Source organism: Lutjanus erythropterus, chromosome 3 (assembly GCF_056507025.1).
Source record: "Lutjanus erythropterus isolate fLutEry1 chromosome 3, fLutEry1.hap2, whole genome shotgun sequence".
NCBI lineage: Eukaryota > Metazoa > Chordata > Actinopteri > Lutjaniformes > Lutjanidae > Lutjanus > Lutjanus erythropterus.
In genome coordinates, this window is record NC_139319.1 from 206822 (window position 1) to 230776 (window position 23955).

At 44.2% G+C, this 23955-nt stretch overlaps 2 protein-coding genes across 4 annotated transcripts; one reads left to right on the top strand and one right to left on the bottom strand.

Moving 5' to 3' along the window:
* Positions 1–3180: 3180 nt before the first annotated feature.
* LOC146329281 (protein EOLA1) lies at positions 3181–4927 on the top strand. Of its 3 annotated transcripts, none has more exons than XM_084714512.1 (3): positions 3181–3226; positions 4251–4537; positions 4609–4927. In XM_084714512.1, exons 2-3 carry the CDS (start codon positions 4279–4281, stop codon positions 4815–4817), a joined length of 468 nt encoding a protein of 155 aa, XP_084570638.1. In that variant the 5' UTR covers positions 3181–3226; positions 4251–4278; the 3' UTR covers positions 4818–4927. The 3 variants fall into 3 exon arrangements, with proteins under 3 accessions (XP_084570638.1, XP_084570640.1, XP_084570639.1); XM_084714514.1 differs by having other exon boundaries at positions 4251–4525; XM_084714513.1 differs by having other exon boundaries at positions 4277–4537.
* A 658-nt stretch (positions 4928–5585) lies between these two features.
* alg13 (ALG13 UDP-N-acetylglucosaminyltransferase subunit) lies at positions 5586–23861 on the bottom strand. Its single transcript, XM_084714517.1, has 25 exons — positions 23681–23861; positions 21874–21957; positions 20642–20692; positions 19568–19614; positions 19159–19231; positions 18392–18473; positions 17893–18049; positions 17709–17772; positions 17508–17625; positions 17195–17259; positions 15983–16083; positions 14532–14617; positions 13996–14260; positions 13383–13490; positions 12869–13016; positions 12555–12726; positions 11108–11143; positions 10964–11019; positions 10433–10501; positions 10056–10176; positions 9829–9948; positions 9127–9167; positions 7001–7115; positions 6764–6874; positions 5586–6674 (listed from the first exon to the last, which is right to left on the bottom strand). Exons 1-25 carry the CDS (start codon positions 23798–23800, stop codon positions 6283–6285), a joined length of 2802 nt encoding a protein of 933 aa, XP_084570643.1. The 5' UTR covers positions 23801–23861; the 3' UTR covers positions 5586–6282.
* Positions 23862–23955: the final 94 nt, after the last annotated feature.

Here is a 23955-nt window from a genome sequence, read left to right on the forward strand (position 1 = left end):
AGATCTACTGATTATTGATTATTGATTATTGATGTGTGCTGTGTGTTGTCTGTGATGTTGCTGCATGTTTGTGGAAAAATATCAAAAACTGTGAAATATTCTGTCTTCAAAAGAGCAAAACTTTATTGACAGAAACGAGCCGTGTGTTGTGTTTCTTTATAACTTGTAACCTTTGATGTTTTATTAGTTTTGTTTAGAATTATTCAGTCTCACAGAGTTTATAAGAATAAATTTAATAAATAAAAGTTCATTTACATTTATTTACTTTCTATTCTAATATTGATTTAAATTGTGTTCATTTTAAAAAATATACTGAGCTTGCATCCGATAGGCTGGATATATTTATGTTTATGTCCTGTACTTCTACATTATGTGTCTGTTTTATTGATACATTTATTTTTTAACAGAGGATCATTTATAAATCAATTTTAGACTCAATCTGTTTAAAGATGAATCATTACAGCAGTTTCTCAAACGTTTCACATTAGATCAAACTCATCTGATAAGATCTTCACTTCTGGATTTTTAAACTTTTTAACTATTCTAAATTAAGATATTTATCTGTATTCAACCATATATTAGCAGTGTTGGGGGTAATGAGTAACAAAGTAACAGATTACAGTAACCATATTACTTTTTGGGTAACGAAGTAAAGTAACGCATTACACGTAAAATATCGGTAACGAAACTACTTTACTAGGCTGTAGGAACGCGCTTTCCTGCGTTACCCGACCCGTTTGTCTGTGTGTAAACTTTGATCTGTTTTAGCCTGGACACGTTGCCATAGAGATCAATTTGAGAGACGTAGCTGCTTGTGCGAAGGAAGGAGAGACGGAAATGATGACGGCGACGGGGGGTTTCAGCCAGATGCGATATTCTTATCACCTTCAGTTTATTGCTCGAAAGGACAAAAATATTGGTGTGAAATGCGCTCAGTGAGCAACGTGTCAGAGCAACCTGTCAGGGCAACGTGTCAGAGCAACGTGTCAGAGCAACGTGTCAGAGCAACCTGTCAGAGCAACCTGTCAGGGCAACCTGTCAGAGCAACGTGTCAGAGCAACCTGTCAGAGCAACCTGTCAGGGCAACCTGTCAGAGCAACGTGTCAGAGCAACCTGTCAGAGCAACCTGTCAGGGCAACCTGTCAGAGCAACGTGTCAGAGCAACCTGTCAGAGCAACCTGTCAGAGCAACGTGTCAGAGCAACCTGTCAGAGCAACGTGTCAGAGCAACCTGTCAGAGCAACCTGTCAGAGCAACCTGTCAGGGCAACCTGTCAGAGCAACGTGTCAGAGCAACGTGTCAGAGCAACCTGTCAGAGCAACCTGTCAGGGCAACCTGTCAGAGCAACGTGTCAGAGCAACCTGTCAGAGCAACCTGTCAGGGCAACCTGTCAGAGCAACGTGTCAGAGCAACGTGTCAGAGCAACGTGTCAGAGCAACCTGTCAGGGCAACCTGTCAGGGCAACCTGTCAGAGCAACGTGTCAGAGCAACCTGTCAGAGCAACCTGTCAGAGCAACGTGTCAGAGCAACCTGTCAGAGCAACGTGTCAGAGCAACCTGTCAGAGCAACCTGTCAGAGCAACGTGTCAGGGCAACGTGTCAGAGCAACGTGTCAGAGCAACCTGTCAGGGCAACGTGTCAGAGCAACGTGTCAGAGCAACCTGTCAGAGCAACCTGTCAGAACAACGTGTCAGGGCAACGTGTCAGAGCAACGTGACAGAGCAACCTGTCAGAGCAACCTGTCAGAGCAACGTGTCAGAGCAACCTGTCAGAACAACGTGTCAGGGCAACGTGTCAGAGCAACCTGTCAGAGCAACGTGTCAGAGCAACCTGTCAGAGCAACGTGACAGAGCAACGTGTCAGGGCAACGTGTCAAAGCAACCTGTCAGAGCAACGTGTCAGAGCAACGTGTCAGAGCAACGTGTCAGGGCAACGTGTCAAAGCAATGTGTCAGAGCAACCTGTCAGAGCAACGTGTCAGAGCAACCTGTCAGAGCAACGTGTCAGAGCAACGTGTCAAAGCAATGTGTCAGGGCAACGTGTCAAAGCAACCTGTCAGAGCAATGTGTCAGAGCAACGTGTCAGAGCAACGTGTCAAAGCAATGTGTCAGAGCAACGTGTCAGAGCAACGTGTCAAAGCAACGTGTCAAAGCAACCTGTCAGAGCAACGTGTCAGAGCAACGTGTCAGAGCAACGTGTCAAAGCGTGTCAAAGCAATGTGTCAAAGCAACGTGTCAGAGCAACGTGTCAGAGCAACGTGTCAAAGCAATGTGTCAGAGCAACGTGTCAAAGCGTGTCAAAGCAATGTGTCAAAGCAACGTGTCAGAGCAACGTGTCAGAGCAACCTGTCAGAGCAACGTGTCAGAGCAACGTGTCAAAGCGTGTCAAAGCAATGTGTCAAAGCAACGTGTCAGAGCAACGTGTCAGAGCAACCTGTCAGAGCAACGTGTCAGAGCAACGTGTCAGAGCAACGTGTCAGCACAGCATGGCAGCACCAAACTTACATGATACGGCTGTGATGTCTGTCCATGTATCTACACGGTAAATTAAGAAATGAGAAAGTAAAGTAATAAGTAGTGAAGTTACTTTTCAAATGCAGTAACTAGTAATCTCATTACAATTTACAGAAGTAATGAATAACTTGTAACTAATTACTGTTTTTTGAGTAACTATAGAGTAACACTGTATATTAGTAATTATGTTAATTTTACATTATTATTATTATTATTATTATTATTATTATTATTATTATTAATTATTAATTATTAATTATTCTCCTTTTTGTTGGGGATCCTCTGGACCCCCTCAAGGACCCCTGCAGGTCTCTGGACCCCACTTTGAGAACCACTGCATCACAGGGATCAATTTTATTTTCAAACTGTAAAATTTTAAACAATAAACTTCAGCATGTCAGTGTCCCTCCATCTTCAGTCTCATCTAATGAAACTAGAAAAAGATAATAAATAAATTAGAAAATAATTTATATTTTTCAAAAAATACATATGAATTAATGAATGGCTGGAAAGTACTTTTTGTTTGTTTGTTTGTTTGTTTGTTTCCTTTGGTCTGACCACGCTGGCACGCTTCTGAATGCATCACCATGGTAACCATGGAGGATGATCTGACCTGTAGAGGGCAGCAGTGGGGGTGTTTGTTGTCTGCCGATAATAAACCTGCAGAAGAAGAAGACGTCCAGAGCGGAAACAGGAGCAGCTGCAGTCAGTTTGTTGTGAGTCCTGAAGTCTGTTACAATACAACAAGCCTTGATGTTGTTTCACTTTGGTTAAATATTGATTATGGATCAGAGTTTGTTCTGTCAGATCTTCTGTCTGCAGCTCCGCACCAAACTGCTCAGAAAGCGGCACGTTTTGTTTCGCTGCATCCAAATTCAACCCGACAGAAAACGAAACGGAACGAAGAGAAGCGCATTAAATCAGCAGCTGACACAATAAATGACTTGTTGTACAAACGGAATATTACGTTTAGTGTAATCACACGTCACTTGGCGGTTCCTGTGTTTGGATTAGTTTAGGCTTACGCCAAACTCCGTTCAAAAATCACTCAAATGAGCATTTACTTGTTTATCTGCTAATATTACCAAACCTTCCAGGAGTATAAAACATTTCATGGACAGTCGAAGTTTTCGGCTTGAATCGGCAGCAACAGCGTGATTTACTAAAATAATAACTGATAGATTCGTGCAATGAAGCACTAACTTATGGTGGTCGACAAGGGTAAACGCGTGGCACATACAGAAATGCGCTGCAAATACAGAAGCACGCTGCAAATATAAAAACAAATGCAAAAAGAAAATGCTGCATATCCAGTCATACAACGGAAGTGCTCCAGGCCTCTAGGGGCAGTGCTGAGCTTCTACCCCAGTTCTGTATATGTAACTTGTTTTTGCCCGTGTCTGTCACCGTACTAACTGTTCCTCTTACACCAAACTCCACTTAAAGAAATCTGAATTCAAGGTCTGCTTCATGTGTTGACTAAAACTGTGAAATAATACAGCAGGCTGTGGATACAAATAGTGGTAATAATCTAATAAAAATATTCGTACTGGTAAAAGAGCGGCACAGTTTGTATTTCGGTTCCTGCAGTTAAACTTTATGTGCAGAAAATCAAACCGTGACTTTTAGTGATGTTTTTGGGGTTTTTTTGGTGCGTGACTGAGACCTGTCAGGATCGAGTGTGAATGTTTGTGTCTGATGTTTCTTGGTGTTCGTGAACGCACCTCACCCTGTGCTCAGTCTGAGGGGGTGCGTTTGTTTTACAGACATGTCGCTGCAGGTGTGCTGTCTGTCGTTTCGGCAGCCGTACGCTGGGCTGGTTCTGGATGGAGTGAAGCCGGTGGAGAGCCGCTGGCGGCCGCTGTTGGCCCCGCTGGAGAATCGGACCCTGGCGATACACATCGCCCAGCAGGACTGGGAGGGCGAGGAGTGGAGGGCGGTGCTGAGCGGCCCACTGGGGATGAGCCCGGCTCAGATCGAAGCACTCCTGGAATCCGGCGAGCGGTTCGGGCGAGGTGTGGTGGCAGGTCAGTCTTCTGATCCTCCTGATGTTGGACGAGCCGTACCTGAAGGCATCACCTGTGTCAATCTCTTTCAGGATTGGTGGATGTGGGAAGGACCTGGCAATGTCCTGCCTCCCTGCAGGGGGAGGAGCTACAGCACTTGGAGCGGTCGGCCATTCTAATTGGTCTGCAGGAGAAACACCTGACTCAGCTGTCTAACCCGCGCTGGCTGAAGGAGCCGCTGAGTACCCGAGGAGGTCGCGACCTCTGGACTGTGGAGATTCCTGCCAAACTGTTACCGTGACGACGAACACACTCACATCCACACAGACAGAAGTGTGTTTAAAACAGGTGTCTGGTGTTTTTTTCTGTCAGTAATGGAGGTGATGATGTCACACAGGAAGTGACAGCATGCTAGCACACCACATGAAGGTGAACAGTTGTTTCTTCTTCATGTCTCCTGAATGAATAATAATGATCTGATACAGGACAGGAAGTGATGTCACATCCTGCATTAAATCATCAGGAGTCATGCAGTTAAGTCTTACGTTTGTAAACATTTCTGAGATACTTGTGAGAAAGTAAACAGCGCCACCGTGAGGTCACTGAGTGGCTCAAAAAATCTCTGCTTTGTTAATAAAGTTCTTCAAGTTTTTTTTTTTATAACTCTGGAGTTTGTTGTGGTTTTCTGTCCCCAGCTAGTCCAATTATCAATTAATTATCTCATTAATTAATTTAATTGATCCTGTCACAGTTCAGTCAGTCGCTGAAAAACAGGCTGAATGTCTGCGTGTTCCACGTCTGGATGTTTTTTTCAAGGCTTTCTGTAACAATTATTTTCATAATCAATTGATCTGTCGATCATTTTCTTGATTACCTGTTTTTCATTATCAATTAATCTCCCAAAGGCTTCCACAGAACTGACGCCGAGCAGAGCGGAAACTGGTCTACACTGATGTAATGACCCGCTCGTCTGTTTTAGTTTGACCTTTGGATTTTATAGGTCACATGACCTGAAAACTAACCAGGATATTAGAGGTTACATGACATCATCACAGAAAGAAGCATCATCTGCTGATTAAACACAAACTTTATTCACCCAGTAACAAAAACAAACCTCCACTTTGAGCACAACATCAACATAAATAGATCCCTTTATCAAAAAAACAGGGACTGACCACGCCCAGTCTGAAGCCCCGCCCCCTCTCTGATTGGCTGGCCGATGTTTACAGGATAAACTGAAATGACGACTTTAACAAACAGAAATTTGATGTCGGCCATGTTGACTCCAAGGCCACACTCCACATGAGAAAGCATCACCTATGTCACCATGGTGACAGCAGGGAGGCATTGTAACGAGCTGCTCACTAACGAGTTAAACAATTAACAGATAATTTAACAAATGTTTCAAACAGATTATGAGGCGTACATGTTGTGTTTGAGGTTTTCACTGTTGTAAATAAAGATTTCTTGCCCTAAAAAAGTGATTTAGCCACAAGCTAACAGTTAGCATGTGCAGAACTCTGGTCCTGCCATTAAACTCAGTGTGAAGCTAACATGCTAACACAGGAACACATCAATGCTAAATTTACATTTTTAATCATGAATTCTTTAAATCTCCGGTTTTGTTCCCAGGTTCTTGATCCTCTAGAAAACTTCCACATGAAGAGGAAAATGTTTGGGAGATACGAGGTTTTCCTGCTGTTAGCGCGGCTCATTGAAAACAAACAGCTGTTAGCTATGAGCTAACGATTGAGGCATGTTGTGTGTTAGATGGTGGGGGGTATGTAGTGTGTGGCTGTGTGGTGGGGGGGCGGGGCTGTGATGTAACTGACCACATGGGCAGGATTGGGGGCAGGGCAGTAGACCCGTGGGGCGTGGCCTCCAGTCCAATGGGTGGAGGGAGGGAGGCAGGGGTGGTAGGAGGAGTGATGGGGGAGGTGGGCAGGGTGAGGATGAGCTGGGTGAGGAAGAGGAGGAGGAGGAGGAGGAGGAGGGGGTGGGGCAGAGGCCAGGAAGGTGGCCGGGGGCGGAGCTTCATACGGCAGGTGCAGAAGTGGTGGAGGGGCCGTCTGATCTGGGTACAGGAGAGCAGAGGCTGAGGTGGAGCCTGAGGGGGCGGAGCTGATGGAGGAGGAGCCTTCCATGGAGGGGGAGGGGCCTGATGATGGAGGAGGAGACAGAAAACAAGTGAGGATGACTCTTCATCACGCTGAGGGAACAGCCAATCAGAGTGAAGCTGTAACTGACCGCTGCTGTGTCCCTCTGTTTGTCCCTCTCCTGCCCTGGTGGATTCTGGGTAGGAGGAGGAGGGGGGCTGATGGGCACCACGTCCTGTCTCAGGGTATGAAGGGGGGGCAGCTGGGGGCAGAAAGGCCAGGAGTGGGTCAGACAGACCACAGGAAGGAGAACCCCGTCACATTATTAAGACAGGAGCACCTGGTGGACATTAGAGGAACAGCCAATCAGAGAGGGCGTAGGTCTTACCGTGCAGGGGCGGCTCCTGGCTCAGGTAGGGGGTGTAATGCTGGTAGGGGTAGGGGGCATCAGGTGAGGTGGGGGGATACACCTGCTGCTGCTGCCAACAGCTCTGATGGTACCACTGTGGGAGGGGGAGGAGTTAAAGAGGAGCACACCTGAGATTTAAACACGTAAACTCGTTAGAACCGACAAGTGGAGACGGAACTTCTGACTTAAACAAGGACTGTTTATAAAGATGGACAAGAAGAACATCTGGACCAGTGACGTGTGGTCAGGAGAGGCGGAGCCTCACCTGTCATGGAAATAAAAAAAAATAATAATAATGATAAAATAAATGAAATGTTGATATTTGCCCACTGATCTGTACTATAAATTTATTCTCACCTTGGATCGCACAAACCGTGCTGCCATGCAATTAGAGTGAGTTGCTGTCTGTTGCTGTCTGACGCCATGACTTTCCATAGTCCAGCTGATGTTTATAATGTCTGTGTGTAACGTGTTTAGTCTCACTGATTGATCATAAATTGCAGTGAAAGCGCTCCAGGTGAGGCAGGAGACGCTCATGAGCTTAGAGTCTTCTTGTTGAGCTAACTGTAGCTAGTTAGCTCATTCAGACGGTTTCTGAGGCGATAAAGTTACTGCAGCTCACTGCACCGGCGACGACAGCGTCAGTGGAAAAGTCTCAGCACTGATCAACGACGACTTCCTTCCCTGGTAATGACTTTTAAAACTGAAGGAAGATAAGAAAGACGTCTACAATATAAATATATATATATATATACACACACACACACACAGACACACACACACACACACATATATATGTATATATGTGTGTGTGTGTGTGTATGTGTGTGTATGTGTGTGTGTGTGTGTAGTGTAACCTGTTAACTGCTGCTGATCACATGTTGAATAAGTTACTGTGTTGGGTTCATAAATCTATCAGACACATCAAAGGAACGTCAAACGGATAGTTTCTGTACTTTAGGTACACTCTTAGAAATAAGGGTTCCAACACAGAACCATTTGCTTCTGAAGAACCCTTTTTTTGAAGAAACAGTTCTTTGTAAGACAAAGAGTTGCATTAAGAACTAGGGATGGGCACGATTAATCGATGATCGATAATTGATCATTAAGAATTTTGTCGATCACGTAATTTTTTTTTGATTTTTCGACAGTGTTAAACAGAGTTCATGTAGTGTGCGTCGAGAAAGCAACGTAATGAATTTCACTATGTGGCGGTAGTAAAATATCCCACCAGCGGGGGGCGATATAGCAGAGAAAACCGCCTGCGAGCTGACTTCTGCCCTGCCGCCGTATCTGAAGGTAGTAAACATGAAGCGTGCACGGCGAACAAAAACACGTAGGTTAAGTAAGTTATAGCTCAGGACAGTTACCACCGTAGCCTTCATGTAAACCTATAGGCCTATAATGTGTTATTGTTATGTGGGACCTCCGTCTCTCTCTTCTGGCAAAATAAAAAAAAAAAGGTCAGCTGCGAGTCTACTTTGTTCTTTGATTAAATGACTATTAGTTAATAATATGATGTTTTATTTTTGTGTTTAAAAGAGGCGAAATGTAGCCTATTTATTTTGTTTTAGAGAATAGCCTACTGGCTCTTATTTTGTTAAGATCCCGAGTCCCGACGCCTCCGCGTACGTCTATTTCTATTGTTTAACAGTTGCACATTTAAATTGTAAATCGCGCAAGACGTGGATTAAAGTTCTCCTTAAATTATTATTATTTATTATGATTTTTTATTCTGTCTAAAAGAGGCAGAATTGTATTTTGTTTGAGAAAATAGTCCTGTCACCGGCTTTTATTTTGTGAGGAGTTTCAGCCCGACGCCTCGCGGTGTTTTGTTTAACAGTTGCACATTTAAACTGTAGCCTAAATTGTGAAACAGGATTGTTGGATTAAATTGAGAAAAATCAGACTGCCTGTATTTTTAATCATTTTTTCTATCAGACATTTCTTAATGATTAAATCGATAATTGATCGTTAATTCTCATGATTATCGATCAAAACATCGAGACAAGACATCGACAGGTGGGTCAGTCCCCGCCCCCAACCTGAATCATACTGTCCTTCAGATCTGCAAGGTGAAGGAAGAAGATGCTGATGAATCTTACCTGGACTCCTAAGTTGAAGTAATACTGGAGGATTCTGCAATCTGCACGCACACACACACACACACGCACACACGCACACACACACACACACACACACACACAGTCACATGAGTAATAAACACACTCAGTGTGAGACAGGAAGCTGCCGCAGGAAGTGTAACGTCAGGTTCAGACTACACCTGTCTGTACGTTAACGTTTCACAAATTTTAACCAGGAAGTCACTCCCTAACACCTCCTTTCTAATGACATCATGCAGGTTGTGGCAGAAGGTGAGCTGTGATTGGCCAGGCATCAAGATGTAGTCTGTCACATGAAGAAGTTCTGACTCTAATCTTTAAGGCGTTCATACAGGAACACAGAAACGGGACGAGAAAAATCTCATCCTGCCTGACGGCTTTCAGGTAACGTCATAGTTTAGTTAGCTTCACTAGCTCATATTTTTGAATGTGATGTCATCAACAACATGCACTTTGATTGGTCAGATGTGTTCGTGTTAAAAGCAAAACTTCAGGAAAAAAGAAAAAAAAAAGACAATGTTGCTTCACAAAATGTCATCGTTGATGTGAACTTTTGTATCTGGTTCAGAAAATATGACTGATGTGCAAATTAATCACACAGATACACAAAAACGTGTGACAGAGACCATGTGACCAGTCTGAGCCCGACGTTACACCGTGTGTTTACACTGGTTGACCTCTGACCTCGGGGTAAATCACTGCCATTAGGGTCGTAGGAGTAAGGGGGCGGAGCAACCACAGTGCAGAGACCTTCACCCAACTCATTAACCAACCACGGAGACGCAGCTGGGATCACCATGGCAACTAAGCAAAGAAAACATCACCTCATATTAATCTAACAGTTACAGTGTGTGTCACTGTGTGTGTGTGTGTGTGTGTGTGTGTGTGTGTGTGTGTGTGTGTGTGTGTACCTGAGCGAGTCTGTGTCGCTGGTGGCAGGTGAGCAGCTGCAGGAACACGTGATGATGGAGATGAAGGTGAGGAGGAGGAAGAAGAGGGTGAAGAGCAGATGACTGCTAATGGCTTCACTACCTGACACATACACACACACACACACACACACACACACACACACACACACACACACACACACACACACACACACACACACACACACACACACACACACTCAGTTTTTTTTTTCTGTTTCCTGTCACTGTAAACTTGTAAGAATTAAAATCCATTCTAAGACATTAAAGTTTGGGCAAAGACAATAAATCCATCAAGATAAAAGTGTGTGTGTAAAACTAAAAACCCAGCGGAGTAAAACACGCGTCACGTTCTCTACCTGCTGTGTGTAGCTGTACGTCATCTCTGGTCTCGTGGGAGAGTCAGCTGTGCCTCCTTCCTGCTCGTCCTTTCACAATAAGAAAACATAAGAGAAACTGTTTTTGTCTTCTCTCTCTGCAGGTGTGAGGTTTATGACATCACTGATCATGTGACCTGATCATCACACCTGTAAGTATTTATCATGAGTGAATTTTAGTGTTAACTTTAAGTCTATTTTATAAAAACACCAAACATTTGTCTGTATGCTGATGACACACTGCTCTGTGTCCATAGTGTCCCTCAGTGTCCCTCAGTCTGTCCTCCGTCTCCTGAATATTTTCTGACATCATTTCCAAGGTAAACGCTCCTGTGGTCCAGAGCGTCACATATTTAGTTTAATTCATCTTATACCATGAGCTAAAGCCCAGACGCTCCCCAGAGAGAGACCACAGCACGACCTGATGTGTTCAACACGTAGAGACATCAGCTCATCACTCGGACAGCTTTCTGAAAGGTTCTTGTGCAGCAGGTGACAGGTCAGGTGTTGTACCTGGTTGGTGGAGGGTTCTGCAGCAGGATAAACACCTGAGCTCTGGTAGCTCTGATCTGAAACAGTTCAACAGTCACACGTGTTCAGGGGCTGGACTGTCGACACGCAGCAGCTCTGTGTTCACAGTCACATGATGTTACTCACCCTGACTCATGTAGATGTAGTCCTCTGTGTACTCAGCTGACACACACACACACACACACACACACCAGTCATGTCAGAGAAACACACACACACACACACACACACACACACACCAGTCAAGTCAGAGAAACACACACACACACACACACACACACACACACACACACCAGTCATGTCAGAGAAACACACACACACACACACACACACACACACACACACACACACCAGTCATGTCAGAGAAACACACACACACACACACACACACACCAGTCGTGTCAGAGAAACACACACACACACACACACACACACACACACACACACACGTCATGTCAGAGAAACACAGACACACACACACACACACACACACACACACACGTCATGTCAGAGAAACACACACACACACACACACACACACACACCAGTCATGTCAGAGAAACACACACACACACACACACACACACACACACACACCAGTCATGTCAGAGAAACACACACACACACACACACACACACACACACACACACACACACACACCAGTCATGTCAGAGAAACACAGACACACACACACACACACACACACACACACACACCAGTCATGTCAGAGAAACACACACACACACACACACACACACACACCAGTCATGTCATAGAGAAAGACACACACACACACACACACACACACACACACACACACACACACCAGTCATGTCAGAGAAACACACACACACACACACACCAGTCATGTCAGAGAAACACACACACACACACACACACACACACACACACCAGTCATGTCAGAGAAACACACACACACACACACACACACACACACACACACACACACACACACACCAGTCATGTCAGAGAAACACACACACACACACACACACACACACACACACACACACACACACACCAGTCATGTCAGAGAAACACACACACACACACACACACACCAGTCATGTCAGAGAAACACACACACACACACACACACACACACACACACACACACACACCAGTCATGTCAGAGAAACACACACACACACACACACACACACAAGTCATGTCAGAGAAACACACACACACACACACACACACACACGTCATGTCAGAGAAACACACACACACACACACACAGACACACACACACACACACACACACACACACACACACACACACACACACACAAGTCATGTCAGAGAAACACACACACACACACACACACACACACACACACACACACACACACACCAGTGGGTTAGACAGATGGATCTGACCTCAAACAACTAATCAATTAGTGGAAAAATGATTGCCACATTGATCACTAATTGAAAAATGGGTCCAAATGTGACAACAGGTGGTGGAGATCCAGGCTGTGATAGATCAATTAATCAACTGACAGAGAAAACGATCGACAGATTAATTGATTGCCTCGTCGTCCTCACCCTGGTCCTCCACAGTGCTCGTGTCCTCCTGGTCCTCCTCCGATGAACACACGGGGGTGTTTCCAGGTGGAGGTGCGGGGGGGAGGGGCCCCGAGCCTCTCTGAACCCTGTAGGAGGAGCCAGAGGGAGGGGGAGGGGCTCCCATGGCAGGAGGTGGGGCCACAGGCTGACCCTGAGGGAGGAGCCACATCATATTACACACACACACAAACTGATACCAGGTCCAAGTCAAAGTCCAGGTCTGTGGATCGAGTCCAAACCGAGTCTCAAGGTTCACGTCAAAGTGTCCAAACTCAGAGTTTTGGTTTTCTCACCGGCAGCGGAGGAAAGACGCCGTCGGCGCCATCATCCAGCTGGTAGTAGGCGATGGTTGGGTCCAGATCAGCTGGCTCGTCCACCGTCTCCGCCGAAAAACCAAACTGACAGTCTTTATTGAGAGCGGCGAGCTGACGGCGACTACGACTGAACAAACAACAACAACTCAACCAGAGACCAGCGACTGATCCGATGATCAATACTTCAGTTCTCCTCTGAGCTGATTAAAGTTATTCTGATGGCAGCAGGTGAGCTGATGTCAATATCATTTTACTTCATTTGTTATTCTGTAATTAAGTAATTAACTCGAGTCACGTGATTTGACTGACGGCCACAAAACAACAAGCTTTATTTTAAACAAACAAATGATAACACTTTAATATAAAAACAGATTCTGTTCATCTGAAGACTGACGCCATGAATCATTTAAAAAGTTGGTCCTTTATTCTTGACATGAGTCAGATATAAGACGTCAAACTTCAGGTCAGCTGCGTGTGCGTTTGTTTTGTTTACCGTGACCTGAAGGCGTAGTTCTCGTAGTCATGGTAATATCGTCTGCCAGGATGGTAATAGGTCAACTGTGGACCAATCAGGTGACGGTTCAGGAAACGGGTGGAGCTTCTGACCAGAATCCATGAGACAGGTAGACAGACAGACACACACACACATATATAACACACACAGAAACACACACACACACACACACACACACACACACACATAACACACACACACACACACGAGCTCCTTAATATCAGTGCATTTTCAAAAACAAAATCATTAAAGTCGTGGACAAATCAGAGTCCTTTCTCTTGTATCTCTTCCTACAATGTTTCATATCACAATGAAACACACACACACACACACACACACACACACACACACACACACACACACACACACACACACACACACACACAAAAATGTTCCATTTGGAAAAACAAAGTGATCTGGTCTTTACAAAACAAACATGTACAGAACAAAGTAAGTCCCTGTGCAGGACAAAAACTACTCGTCTAAAAAAAAGTTCATCTGTTTGGATACAGATGTTGTCCAATAAGCTCTGATTGTATTTGTGTCGTAACAGATGTGAACAGTCGGGTGTTTGTCAGGTATAAAGTCCCACCTGGAGGCTCCGTATCGAGGTCTGGCTGCTGGATGGTGGTGGTGTGGGGGGACATAGGGGTCATAGGTCATGGCTCCTGGTGACGGGGGAGGGGGCGGACGGGGGTGTCCTGCTGGCTGGAAGCGGGGGGGCAGACCGGAGGGGGCCGGGCCTCCATAGGAGGATGGCGGCGGCATTAGCAGCTCCGCCCCCTTCACTCCGCTGCTGCCACGAGACTTCCTGAAATATCGATGGCGGTGATGACGTTGACCACGCGAGTCCAAATCTGACAGAGACAGAGCGAAACCAGGACTGAGACGGAGACAGTCAGGAGGACATTACATTGCAAAAAAGGGGCGGGACTTAGAAGGGTTAATTGTTCCACTCAGAAGAGACAAACCAAATCCAGACAATGAAACTAAAATGAAACTTCCTCACCAGCAGGAACTCGTCCTATGTGGAGTTTCTGAATATTTCTAAACAAACACCAAATATCTTCAGAGAGCAGGAGGAGAATGCAGGAACTGAACAGAAACTGGATCCCAGTCTAAACGTACCCAGGTCTCCTTTTCTGCTGGGAGCAGCAACGTTCCAGGCAGGAACTGGATTCACTGGTTTCAGATCAGTCAGAGGAACCAGGTGTCTGAAAACATGAACATTTAGTCTGTCAAACTGTAAGTCACAGATCAGCTCCTCTGCTAAAAATCTGACCAAACTCTGACTGTGTTCTAGTGTTACGGACTGTGTTCTAGTGTTACGGACTGTGTTCTAGTGTTACGGACTGTGTTCTAGTGTCACAGACTGTTCTAGTGTCACAGACTGTGTTCTAGTGTTACACACTGTGTTCTAGTGTTACAGACTGTGTTCTAGTGTTACACACTGTGTTCTAGTGTTACAGACTGTGTTCTAGTGTTACACACTGTGTTCTAGTGTTACAGACTGTGTTCTAGTGTTACAGACTGTTCTAGTGTTACAGACTGTGTTCTAGTGTTACAGACTGTTCTAGTGTTACGGACTGTGTTCTAGTGTTACAGACTGTTCTAGTGTCACAGACTGTGTTCTAGTGTTACACACTGTGTTCTAGTGTTGCAGACTGTGTTCTAGTGTTACAGACTGTTCTAGTGTTACAGACTGTGTTCTAGTGTTACGGACTGTGTTCTAGTGTTACAGACTGTGTTCTAGTGTCACGGACTGTTCTAGTGTTACGGACTGTGTTCTAGTGTTACAGACTGTGTTCTAGTGTCACGGACTGTGTTCTAGTTTCACGGACTGTGTTCTAGTGTCACAGACTGTGTTCTAGTGTTACAGACTGTTGTGGTGTTACAGACTGTGTTCTAGTGTTACAGACTGTGTTCTAGTGTTACGGACTGTTCTAGTGTCACGGACTGTGTTCTAGTGTTACAGACTATGTTCTAGTGTTACAGACTGTGTTCTAGTGTTACGGACTGTTCTAGTGTCACAGACTGTGTTCTAGTGTTACAGACTGTGTTCTAGTGTTACGGACTGTTCTAGTGTCACAGACTGTGTTCTAGTGTTACGGACTGTTCTAGTGTCACAGACTGTGTTCTAGTGTTACAGACTGTGTTCTAGTGTTACAGACTGTGTTCTAGTGTCACGGACTGTGTTCTAGTGTTACAGACTGTGTTCTAGTGTTACAGACTGTTCTAGTGTCACGGACTGTGTTCTAGTGTTACAGACTGTGTTCTAGTGTCACGGACTGTTCTAGTGTCACAGACTGTGTTCTAGTGTTACGGACTGTTCTAGTGTCACGGACTGTGTTCTAGTGTTACAGACTGTGTTCTAGTGTTACAGACTGTGTTCTAGTGTCACAGACTGTGTTCTAGTGTCACAGACTGTGTTCTAGTGTTACAGACTGTGTTCTAGTGTCACAGACTGTGTTCTAGTGTTACAGACTGTGTTCTAGTGTCACAGACTGTTTTATGGTCACAGACTGTGTTCTAGTGTTACAGACTGTTGTAGTGTTACAGGTTCAGGTTCTGTGCGTTACTTCTCTCCCAGCTCCTCAATGAAGACGGTGACGGCTGATGAGTGTGTTCCTACTTCCTGGATGAAGGCATTGTAGTACTTCCCCTTCGGCTCCAGACGCACCTGAAACACACAGACGGAGATAAAGACACACACGCACACACAAAGCTGAACCAACCAATCAAAGAAGAGCTGAGCCCGAAGCTTCAGACTGATTAGACCTGTGATGTTCACAACATTATAGCCGTTTCTCAGTATGCGTTCTTCTCTGTTCTTCTGTTCTTGTGTTCTTGAGAAATGTCATCAGTCTCAGTCCAAGTACTGTTCCAATTCAAAAGTCCGCATCTCGCCAAGTACAGTCAAATACCCGGAGGTGTTCTTGCCCCGCCCGTTTTATCGAGGATGCATCGGGTGGTGACTTGTGTGGACTTGGGGCAGCCACGTATCCCAGAATGCATTTCGTAGCAACAATGGCAGAGCAGAGGACCCACAACTTTAAGTTACAAGTGTCGAAATATGACTGTTTTAGTACCATGGAATGAAATTTTAAGATTATTTTATGCGAGAATGTACACATTAAAACTTCAAATCTGTGGTCGATTCATCACGATAGCGTGTAGTTTAAAATTTGCTCCGATGTTTTCGGAGATGTGTCGTCCTGCTAACGGGACGGCCAGCATACCTCGCCAGCTGGCAAGATGACCGGGCTGATAGCATTCATGTTAACCCGCTAAAACAGCCTTATCCCGGCGTGGCGTTTTGAAATCTGCCGCTGGCTCTGACGTCTCTGAAGTTAAACGAGATATAATTCTTTTTCCGCACATTTAAACCAAAAGATACAGGGTTGTGTTTTATATCATATTTCATTTTATTTCAAATATACATTAATGGTGAAAATAATTTGAAGTGGGTAAGCCAGGATGAGCTGAGATGGTGACATCATCAAGTACGCTACTGTCCCAATAGCAGAATGACCGTCCTGTGTCCTCGAGAGACAGAACTCTCAAGTCGAACTTGCTAAGTCCAAACTGCCAATATTGAGAAACGCCTTATGACTCATCATCTAAATCCTGAACATGATTTTCACTTCCTGTTGAGCTCTGTAACACCATGTTTCATGAGTGAAGAACAGACACTTTAATGTCCCGCTGTGTTGAGAACGTTACAGGTGTTCTGTGCTGGTGGATCTCAGAAGAACCAAATCAAACACTGACACTCGTGGGGTTTTTTTTACCTGACATTTATCTCCCAGGAAGTACTGCCTCCCTGCAAACACCATGTAGTCTGTCTTCTGCATCTCTGTCACACACACACACACACACACACACACACACACACACACACACACACACACACACTTTCAGTTAACAGATTAATACTGATGGATTAATAATATCAGATTAGTACCTGTCACTGTAATCAGATTACAGATATCCTCAGGAGCCTCATTTGTAAAATATTCTCTCATTCACACTTTAAGTCTTAAGATCTGGTCGAACCGACTCCTGGTGACGCAGCATCACTCTGTCAGTGTGTGTGTGTGTTACCTTTACAGGTGTCATGCCAGACGTCAAACTCCAGGTTTCTGTAAACTTCTCCATCCAGAGACTTCATCACCTTATAAGGAAGAGACAGTCTGGAGGGGGGCGGGGCTTCTGCTGGAGGCTGAACAATTAAAAAAACAACAAGAAGTCAGAAACTTGGTGACATCACATGACTTACTGACAGCAGCCGCTGACCCCTCCCACCTTTGATTCATCCGTCACAGCTCGCAGTTTCTCCTCTGCAACTCCACCCACCTCCGACTCCTCCCTGCACCAAAACAAACACACACAGACACACCTGTTGGTATGATGTCATCAGGAAGGTGAGGTTGAGCAGCAGTTTGTGACCTGAATGTTCTGAACATGACATCACTGTGTGTGAGTGCACCTGTGTCCTTGGTCCTCATAGCCGATGTCGATGTCGCTGCACATCGAAGGGCTGTTTCTATAACGACGACCTCCAACCCTGAAGGTCTCCATGGCATGACAGAGCTCCGCCTCTTCCAACCCAAACACCTGAGTGTAGAGCAGCTCATACAGGAGAGCTACACACACACACACACACGCGCACACGCACACGCACACGCACACGCACACGCACACACACACACACTAAATTAATCAATGAGGAAACTGAATTAATCAATACAAGGATCAATAACAGATCATTGTGTTAGCATGTCGCTAACATGGCTGCTCCCACAGGAGTAATGTTGGATTGATGATGTCATAACGAGGACATGTCCTCACGGTGCAGAACTGTCCTGACATGTCTGTAGTTATTTTATTGTAATTTGTTGCTAAAAATTAACCTCCAGGTCAGACAGTAAAATGTTGTACTGTTCCTTTAAATCACAATGATCTACCAATCAGAGCTCAGTACTCACACTGACAGAGGGCAGCAGAGGCGGGGTAACTCCTCGGATAAACAATGTCATAGTGACCGTTGATGGAGCAACACAGCGTTACCTAGGCAACACAGAAGATTGATGGTCAGCATTGACCAATAACGTCATGTCATGTAATGTCATGTGACCTGCTGTGAGTTCAGTCACTCAATCTCATCACAGCATCATATCAACATGACCCGATATGTCATCTGTAAGTCACCTGTAAATCATCTGTATATCACCTATATCGCATAAACACCGCCTGTACATCACGGGTATGTCACCTGCACGACACCTGTAGAACACTTGTATGTCACCTGCGTGTTACCCTTACAGCACCTGTACATGTCCTATATGTCACCTGTCATCTGTATGTCCCCTATATGTCACCTGTATGTATACACCACCTGTATGTCCCCTGTATGTCACCTTTATGTATAACCCACCTGTATGTCACCTGTATGTATACACCACCTGTATGTCACCTATATATATATACACACCACCAGTATGTCACCTGTATGTCACCAGTATGTCACCTGTATGTCACCTGTATGTCACCTGTATGTCACCTGTATGTTATCACTAATTACCACACAAACTGTGTATTTAAATCTTTGACTGATGAAGTGTTTCAGCAGTAAATCTCCAGACTGACCCTTTAAAGATTTACTTAACATTCATTATTGTATTATTATTGATCATTAATGTATTATTGATCACAGAGGCAGCTGATCAGAAACAACAACGGGAAACTTCTTCACCTTGTCAACAAAGTCGTCCTCTGAGATCACAGTGGCTGGTTTCCCTGGGTAACGATAGATCAGGAAACAACGCCTACACACACACACACACACACACACACACACACACACACACACACACACACACAGTTAAAGGAGCAGTTCAGTGTTTAATATAATGTTCTTCTTTCTCTGAGAGTCTCATGTCAGATTGATTTCTGTACACAGTCAGCAGCTGGTTAGCTTAGCTTAGCATAAAGACTCGAAACAGACTGTCTCTGTCCAAAGGTAACAGACTCCACCTCCCTGCAACTCTAATTAACTCTAACATTTTCTGGTTGAAGCAGCAGAAACAGCAGATTGAAAAACCATTTAAAAAACATTTTAAAACAGCTGAGAACTCAGTGATTGGAGCAGGTCAGTTTCTCACCTGTAGAGCTGAGACAGAGCCTTGATCTCCACCTGACCCACCGTCTCCTGAAAACACACACACACACACACACACACACACACACACACACACAGTTACACCCCATCACACCTGGGCTGTGTTCGAAACCGCATACTAACTACTACATACTATCCATACTCCATACTGCATACCCAATCCATCAGACAGTATGCAAAGCGTTTACACTACAGCGTACTACATGATAACCCACAATGCATTGCGCTCCTACCCGAGCAGAAATCGACAGGCTGAAGCTGATTTCACTTTAGCTCTAAACTCTTTAAATATATCACTTTATCGAGATTTTTTTAAAAATCAGGTGAGAAAGTGGCCGTTTATTTGTCCAAATACCAACCGTTTACAATTTCGTTCAGACGAATTCAGCGAAATTTAAATTAGCCGCAGTGAGCAACACACTTCCGGTTATATTCACAAAATAAAACACCCGCCTTTCTCATACCAAAAGACCATGGTGATAAATAGTGCTTTTACTTTGAAAACAAGAAGTGAACCAACCCACAATACATCCTGCTTGACACCGCCGTTTGGACTGATCTCGTCCCGTTAACGGAATTAGACCAATCATGATGCCTTACCGGCGGAGAGTCTTGTCGGCCCGCCGTCTTCGGTACATCATGGTCGCTATCGACTTGGGCTTGTTGTCAAGTTGTATTTATTTTTTAAACTTTCTTAATAAATGTAAATCCAATGAGAAATCGCTAACAACAAACCTCCAAGCATAAAAATTGGAGGGAAAATTACATCTAACTTTACTCAGCTTGGTAATTCTCCTGTCCTGTTCGCGGTGACGTCACGTCGCGTTGCATCCTGGGTAATTTGAGTGTGAGTAGTAAGCTGGTGATGGATACTCAACATTTCTGGCGAATGCAGTATGCATCCGGGAACTTCTCACATACTCAAAAATCGCATACAGCCAGTGTAGACACACTGCGTACTCACAGAGTTAGTATGAGTAGTAGGTAAGTATGCGGTTTGGAACACACCCCTGGTCACAAGTGTTCAGCTAAAGGGTCAAAGGTCACAGCAGCTCACCTTTGGGTCCTCCAGACGTTCCAGATATTTCTCAAAGGAACCTTCAACAAACTGAAAGCAAACAGATGAAGACAAGCTGCAGCATCAGTGACATCATCGCGACTTAGTTACACTCAGGTACTATGTTAGGGCAGCGTTAATTCTGCATTAGTAGTCAGACTTCTCACCAGCTGTACAAACACAGAATATCCTGCTCTCTGATTGGCTCTCAGGTCTTCAATAGTTTTGTTCTCATTAACCCTTCACTAAGCCCCGCCCTCCTTAGTTACTGTTGCTACACCTGCCAAACTTTCCATTCTCGCACTGCATTTATGCAGTTTACAGTGACAATGGCGGCAGATTTAACATCAAAATTGTTGAAACATGAGGTCTGTGATTCTTTAGAGACATAAACAAAGAAGATTCTCATTTCCAGCTGACGACGGTGGATTTTGTCGCTAAAATAAAGACTCACAAGCAGATTTCATAAATGTAGCTGGCTGATGTAAGCTAATGCTAATGCTAACTTGACTTAAATCAGCTGAGAGTCTCCAGCTGATGTTTTAATGTTTCCATCTGACACGTTTTAAAACAAGAACCCTGTGAAAGTGTTTATGTAAAGTTGGCTAACAGCTGTGTACATGATATAGCATTAATGCTAACAGACTGAGGCTAAAGCTAGCTTACATCTCAGCTAACATTGGTCAGATGGTGAAATACAGCAGGTATATCTACATGATAGATGACAGAAATACACTCGTTAACGTGGGAAAAGGAAGAGCAGGGACTCGATTAGTGCAGCGGACCTTGAGACGGGTCACCCAGCCAGACCAGCTGGACCACGATCACCACAGGAAGAGAGCCGGGACATGAGCTAAGCTAACCCGGGTTAGACCTGAGACTGTGAGCCAGAGAGAGATGCATCTTTGATTCTTCATCAGCCCACATCCTCCTCCTCAAACCCCCACAGAACAAAGTTTGTCTGGAGGTAAAGTTACTGCAGACATTCAACATGTTCTCCTGTGTTTCACAACAAAAAGACGTCACCGTTCAGACTCATGAAACATCGAGTGTCGCTGCTCTCAGAGCCTCCTGCACAACGTCAACATGGACGCAAACAGAAAGCCTGACAGCCCTAGTTACAGTTGCTAAGCTATGATTGGACAGAAGCTTAGTGAAGGGTCAACCGGCAGCTCGATGTGTCTGAACCTGCATGTAACCATGGTAACAACACTGATGGACCACTGACTCACCGGCTCAAAGTTGCATCTGTTGGCTCTCATGAAGTTGGCGCAGTCCTGACGGATCCTCTGATGGTAGTTCTGAGAGTAATACAACTACACACACACACACACACACACACACACACACACACACACACACACACACACACACACACACACATCAGTATAAAAACATGACATTATAAATATAAACCTTTTACATTAAATCCGTCAGTGTAATGGATATTTTTACTCTTGTTTTCGAGCTGTCGGTCTCCTTTATGTTCGTCTGTGGGTTTTCCAAATATTTAACTGGTGAAAGTTTTTAAAAAGAGCTGCAGTCATTTCATTTAAAAACTTTTCACTTCCTGACAAGGTTCCTGCCTGACAGAGACAAACTGCTAAATGACAGTGTCCAAGAGAACAGAGTAGAAGAGAATAGAATAACAACGGTCAAGTTAAAATGAATTAAAAGAGAAAAGCTGATATATGAAATTCTACAGAATAATGATGAAACAGTTTAAAATAATATTTCAGATGATAGAGAACAGAAGAAGATGAGAAAATATCCGATACTGAAAAATATGATTTTATTTTCATTAATTGAGCTGCACGATTCACTAAAATACTCATATTGCAATTATTTGACTGAAATTGTGATTCTGATATGAGATATGATGATAGTGAGAATGAACATTTTGTTTTAAAATTTTCATATTTACTGAAAAATGATCAATGATCTCTGTAAAATCTCATAATGCAGTTTTTGCAAACATTTTTCCTTTTTCAAAAAATTTCAGAAAAGTTTCTGGTTCTGCGATTTGGATTTTGCACTTGGCCATATTGTGATTTCAATCCTTTTTCGATTTGTTGTGCGTCTGACGTCTCTGTCGTTATCGGCTCTCTGTGGATCATCGGGGTGAAAGTAACTAATTACAAATACTCTACTTACTCTACTTTTCTGAGTAGATCTTCAAGTCTGTACAAGTCGGTCTACTTTTTCTTGTACTTAAGTATGCATTACAATATGTAATCTACTCAGTTACTTTATAAATCATAATTGAGTACAGACTGAATATTCAGTATTTTTGTAGCCAATCAGGTGACCCGATTCCAAACGAACCAATGAAAAACAGGACAACTGATCAGTGCAGCGGGTTTGAAATAAGGATGTTAATCATCTCTAAGAACTTAATCAATATTTAATATATTTATTTTTATATTGCTTGTCGTGTATCTCTGTATATTATTCTTGTATATTTTGATATTTTACTGCAGTTTTTTCTTTTTTTTATTATTTTCTCAGATATTCTACAAATATTTAGATTCAACACTGTTTTCATTTTATTAAATGTTTATTTTTCTGTTTTGCTCAGAAGAACAGAAGCTGTCAAACTGAAGGTGATTATTGATTAATTGATCATCAGTTATAGACGATGATGATGACATCTGTTCAAAAGGAACTATTTTCACTCGAGTACTTTTCTGACAGCAGTACGGGAGTAATATTTTTGTGACGTGACCGTACTCGAGTACAGAACTCCGTCTCCATGGTAACCGGGGTCAGGTGTAATTAACTTCATGAACTCTGAGTTATGAGGCTGAACTGACTGGAAACAAACTGGTTGAACTGGGAGAGACTTTAAAACAGCCTCAGAGTCACTGCGGGAGTATCAGGAGTACAGCAGTAGTACCACCACACAGTATCGGTAGTATTACAGTGAGTATTATTACTGCCTGTGTGTGACCTCTGACCCCGGTCTGTCGGCTCCTCTCTCCCCGCTCCCCCCTCTCGGTGTCCCGGCTCTCCCTGCGGCTCTGTTCGGTTCTGACTCACCTGTTCGGACACGGCCCTGAACAGGCTGGACGCGTCCCGGGCCACCATCTTCCGGTACAAACCCAGACTGCTCAGGTACTCGTCCATGTTGACGAAGTACTTCTTCAGACCTTTCTGCATCCTGAGCCGGAAAATTACCGGAACAGCTCCGATACACTGCAGCTGACACACACACAGCGACACACAGGTGACTGACGGACACACACGTGACCGACAGGTGAGTTTAATCAGGTCTGATAAGCGCGCGACACGTCCCCGCTGCTGAGGCGTTTAGG

Bases quoted from the DNA above. Each gene is read 5' to 3' on its own strand.
- alg13 (XM_084714517.1), bottom strand. From the start codon at position 23,800: ATGCAGAAAGGTCTGAAGAAGTACTTCGTCAACATGGACGAGTACCTG. The intron at 20,693-21,873 runs GTGAGTCAGTGG...GTTTGCTTTCAG, and splicing joins ACAGATGCAACTTTGAGCCG to TTTGTTGAAGGTTCCTTTGA. The intron at 19,232-19,567 runs GTGAGAAACTGA...GTGTGTGTGTAG, and splicing joins GCTCTGTCTCAGCTCTACAG to GCGTTGTTTCCTGATCTATC.
- LOC146329281 (XM_084714512.1), top strand. From the start codon at position 4,279: ATGTCGCTGCAGGTGTGCTGTCTGTCGTTTCGGCAGCCGTACGCTGGG. The intron at 4,538-4,608 runs GTCAGTCTTCTG...AATCTCTTTCAG, and splicing joins CGGGCGAGGTGTGGTGGCAG to GATTGGTGGATGTGGGAAGG.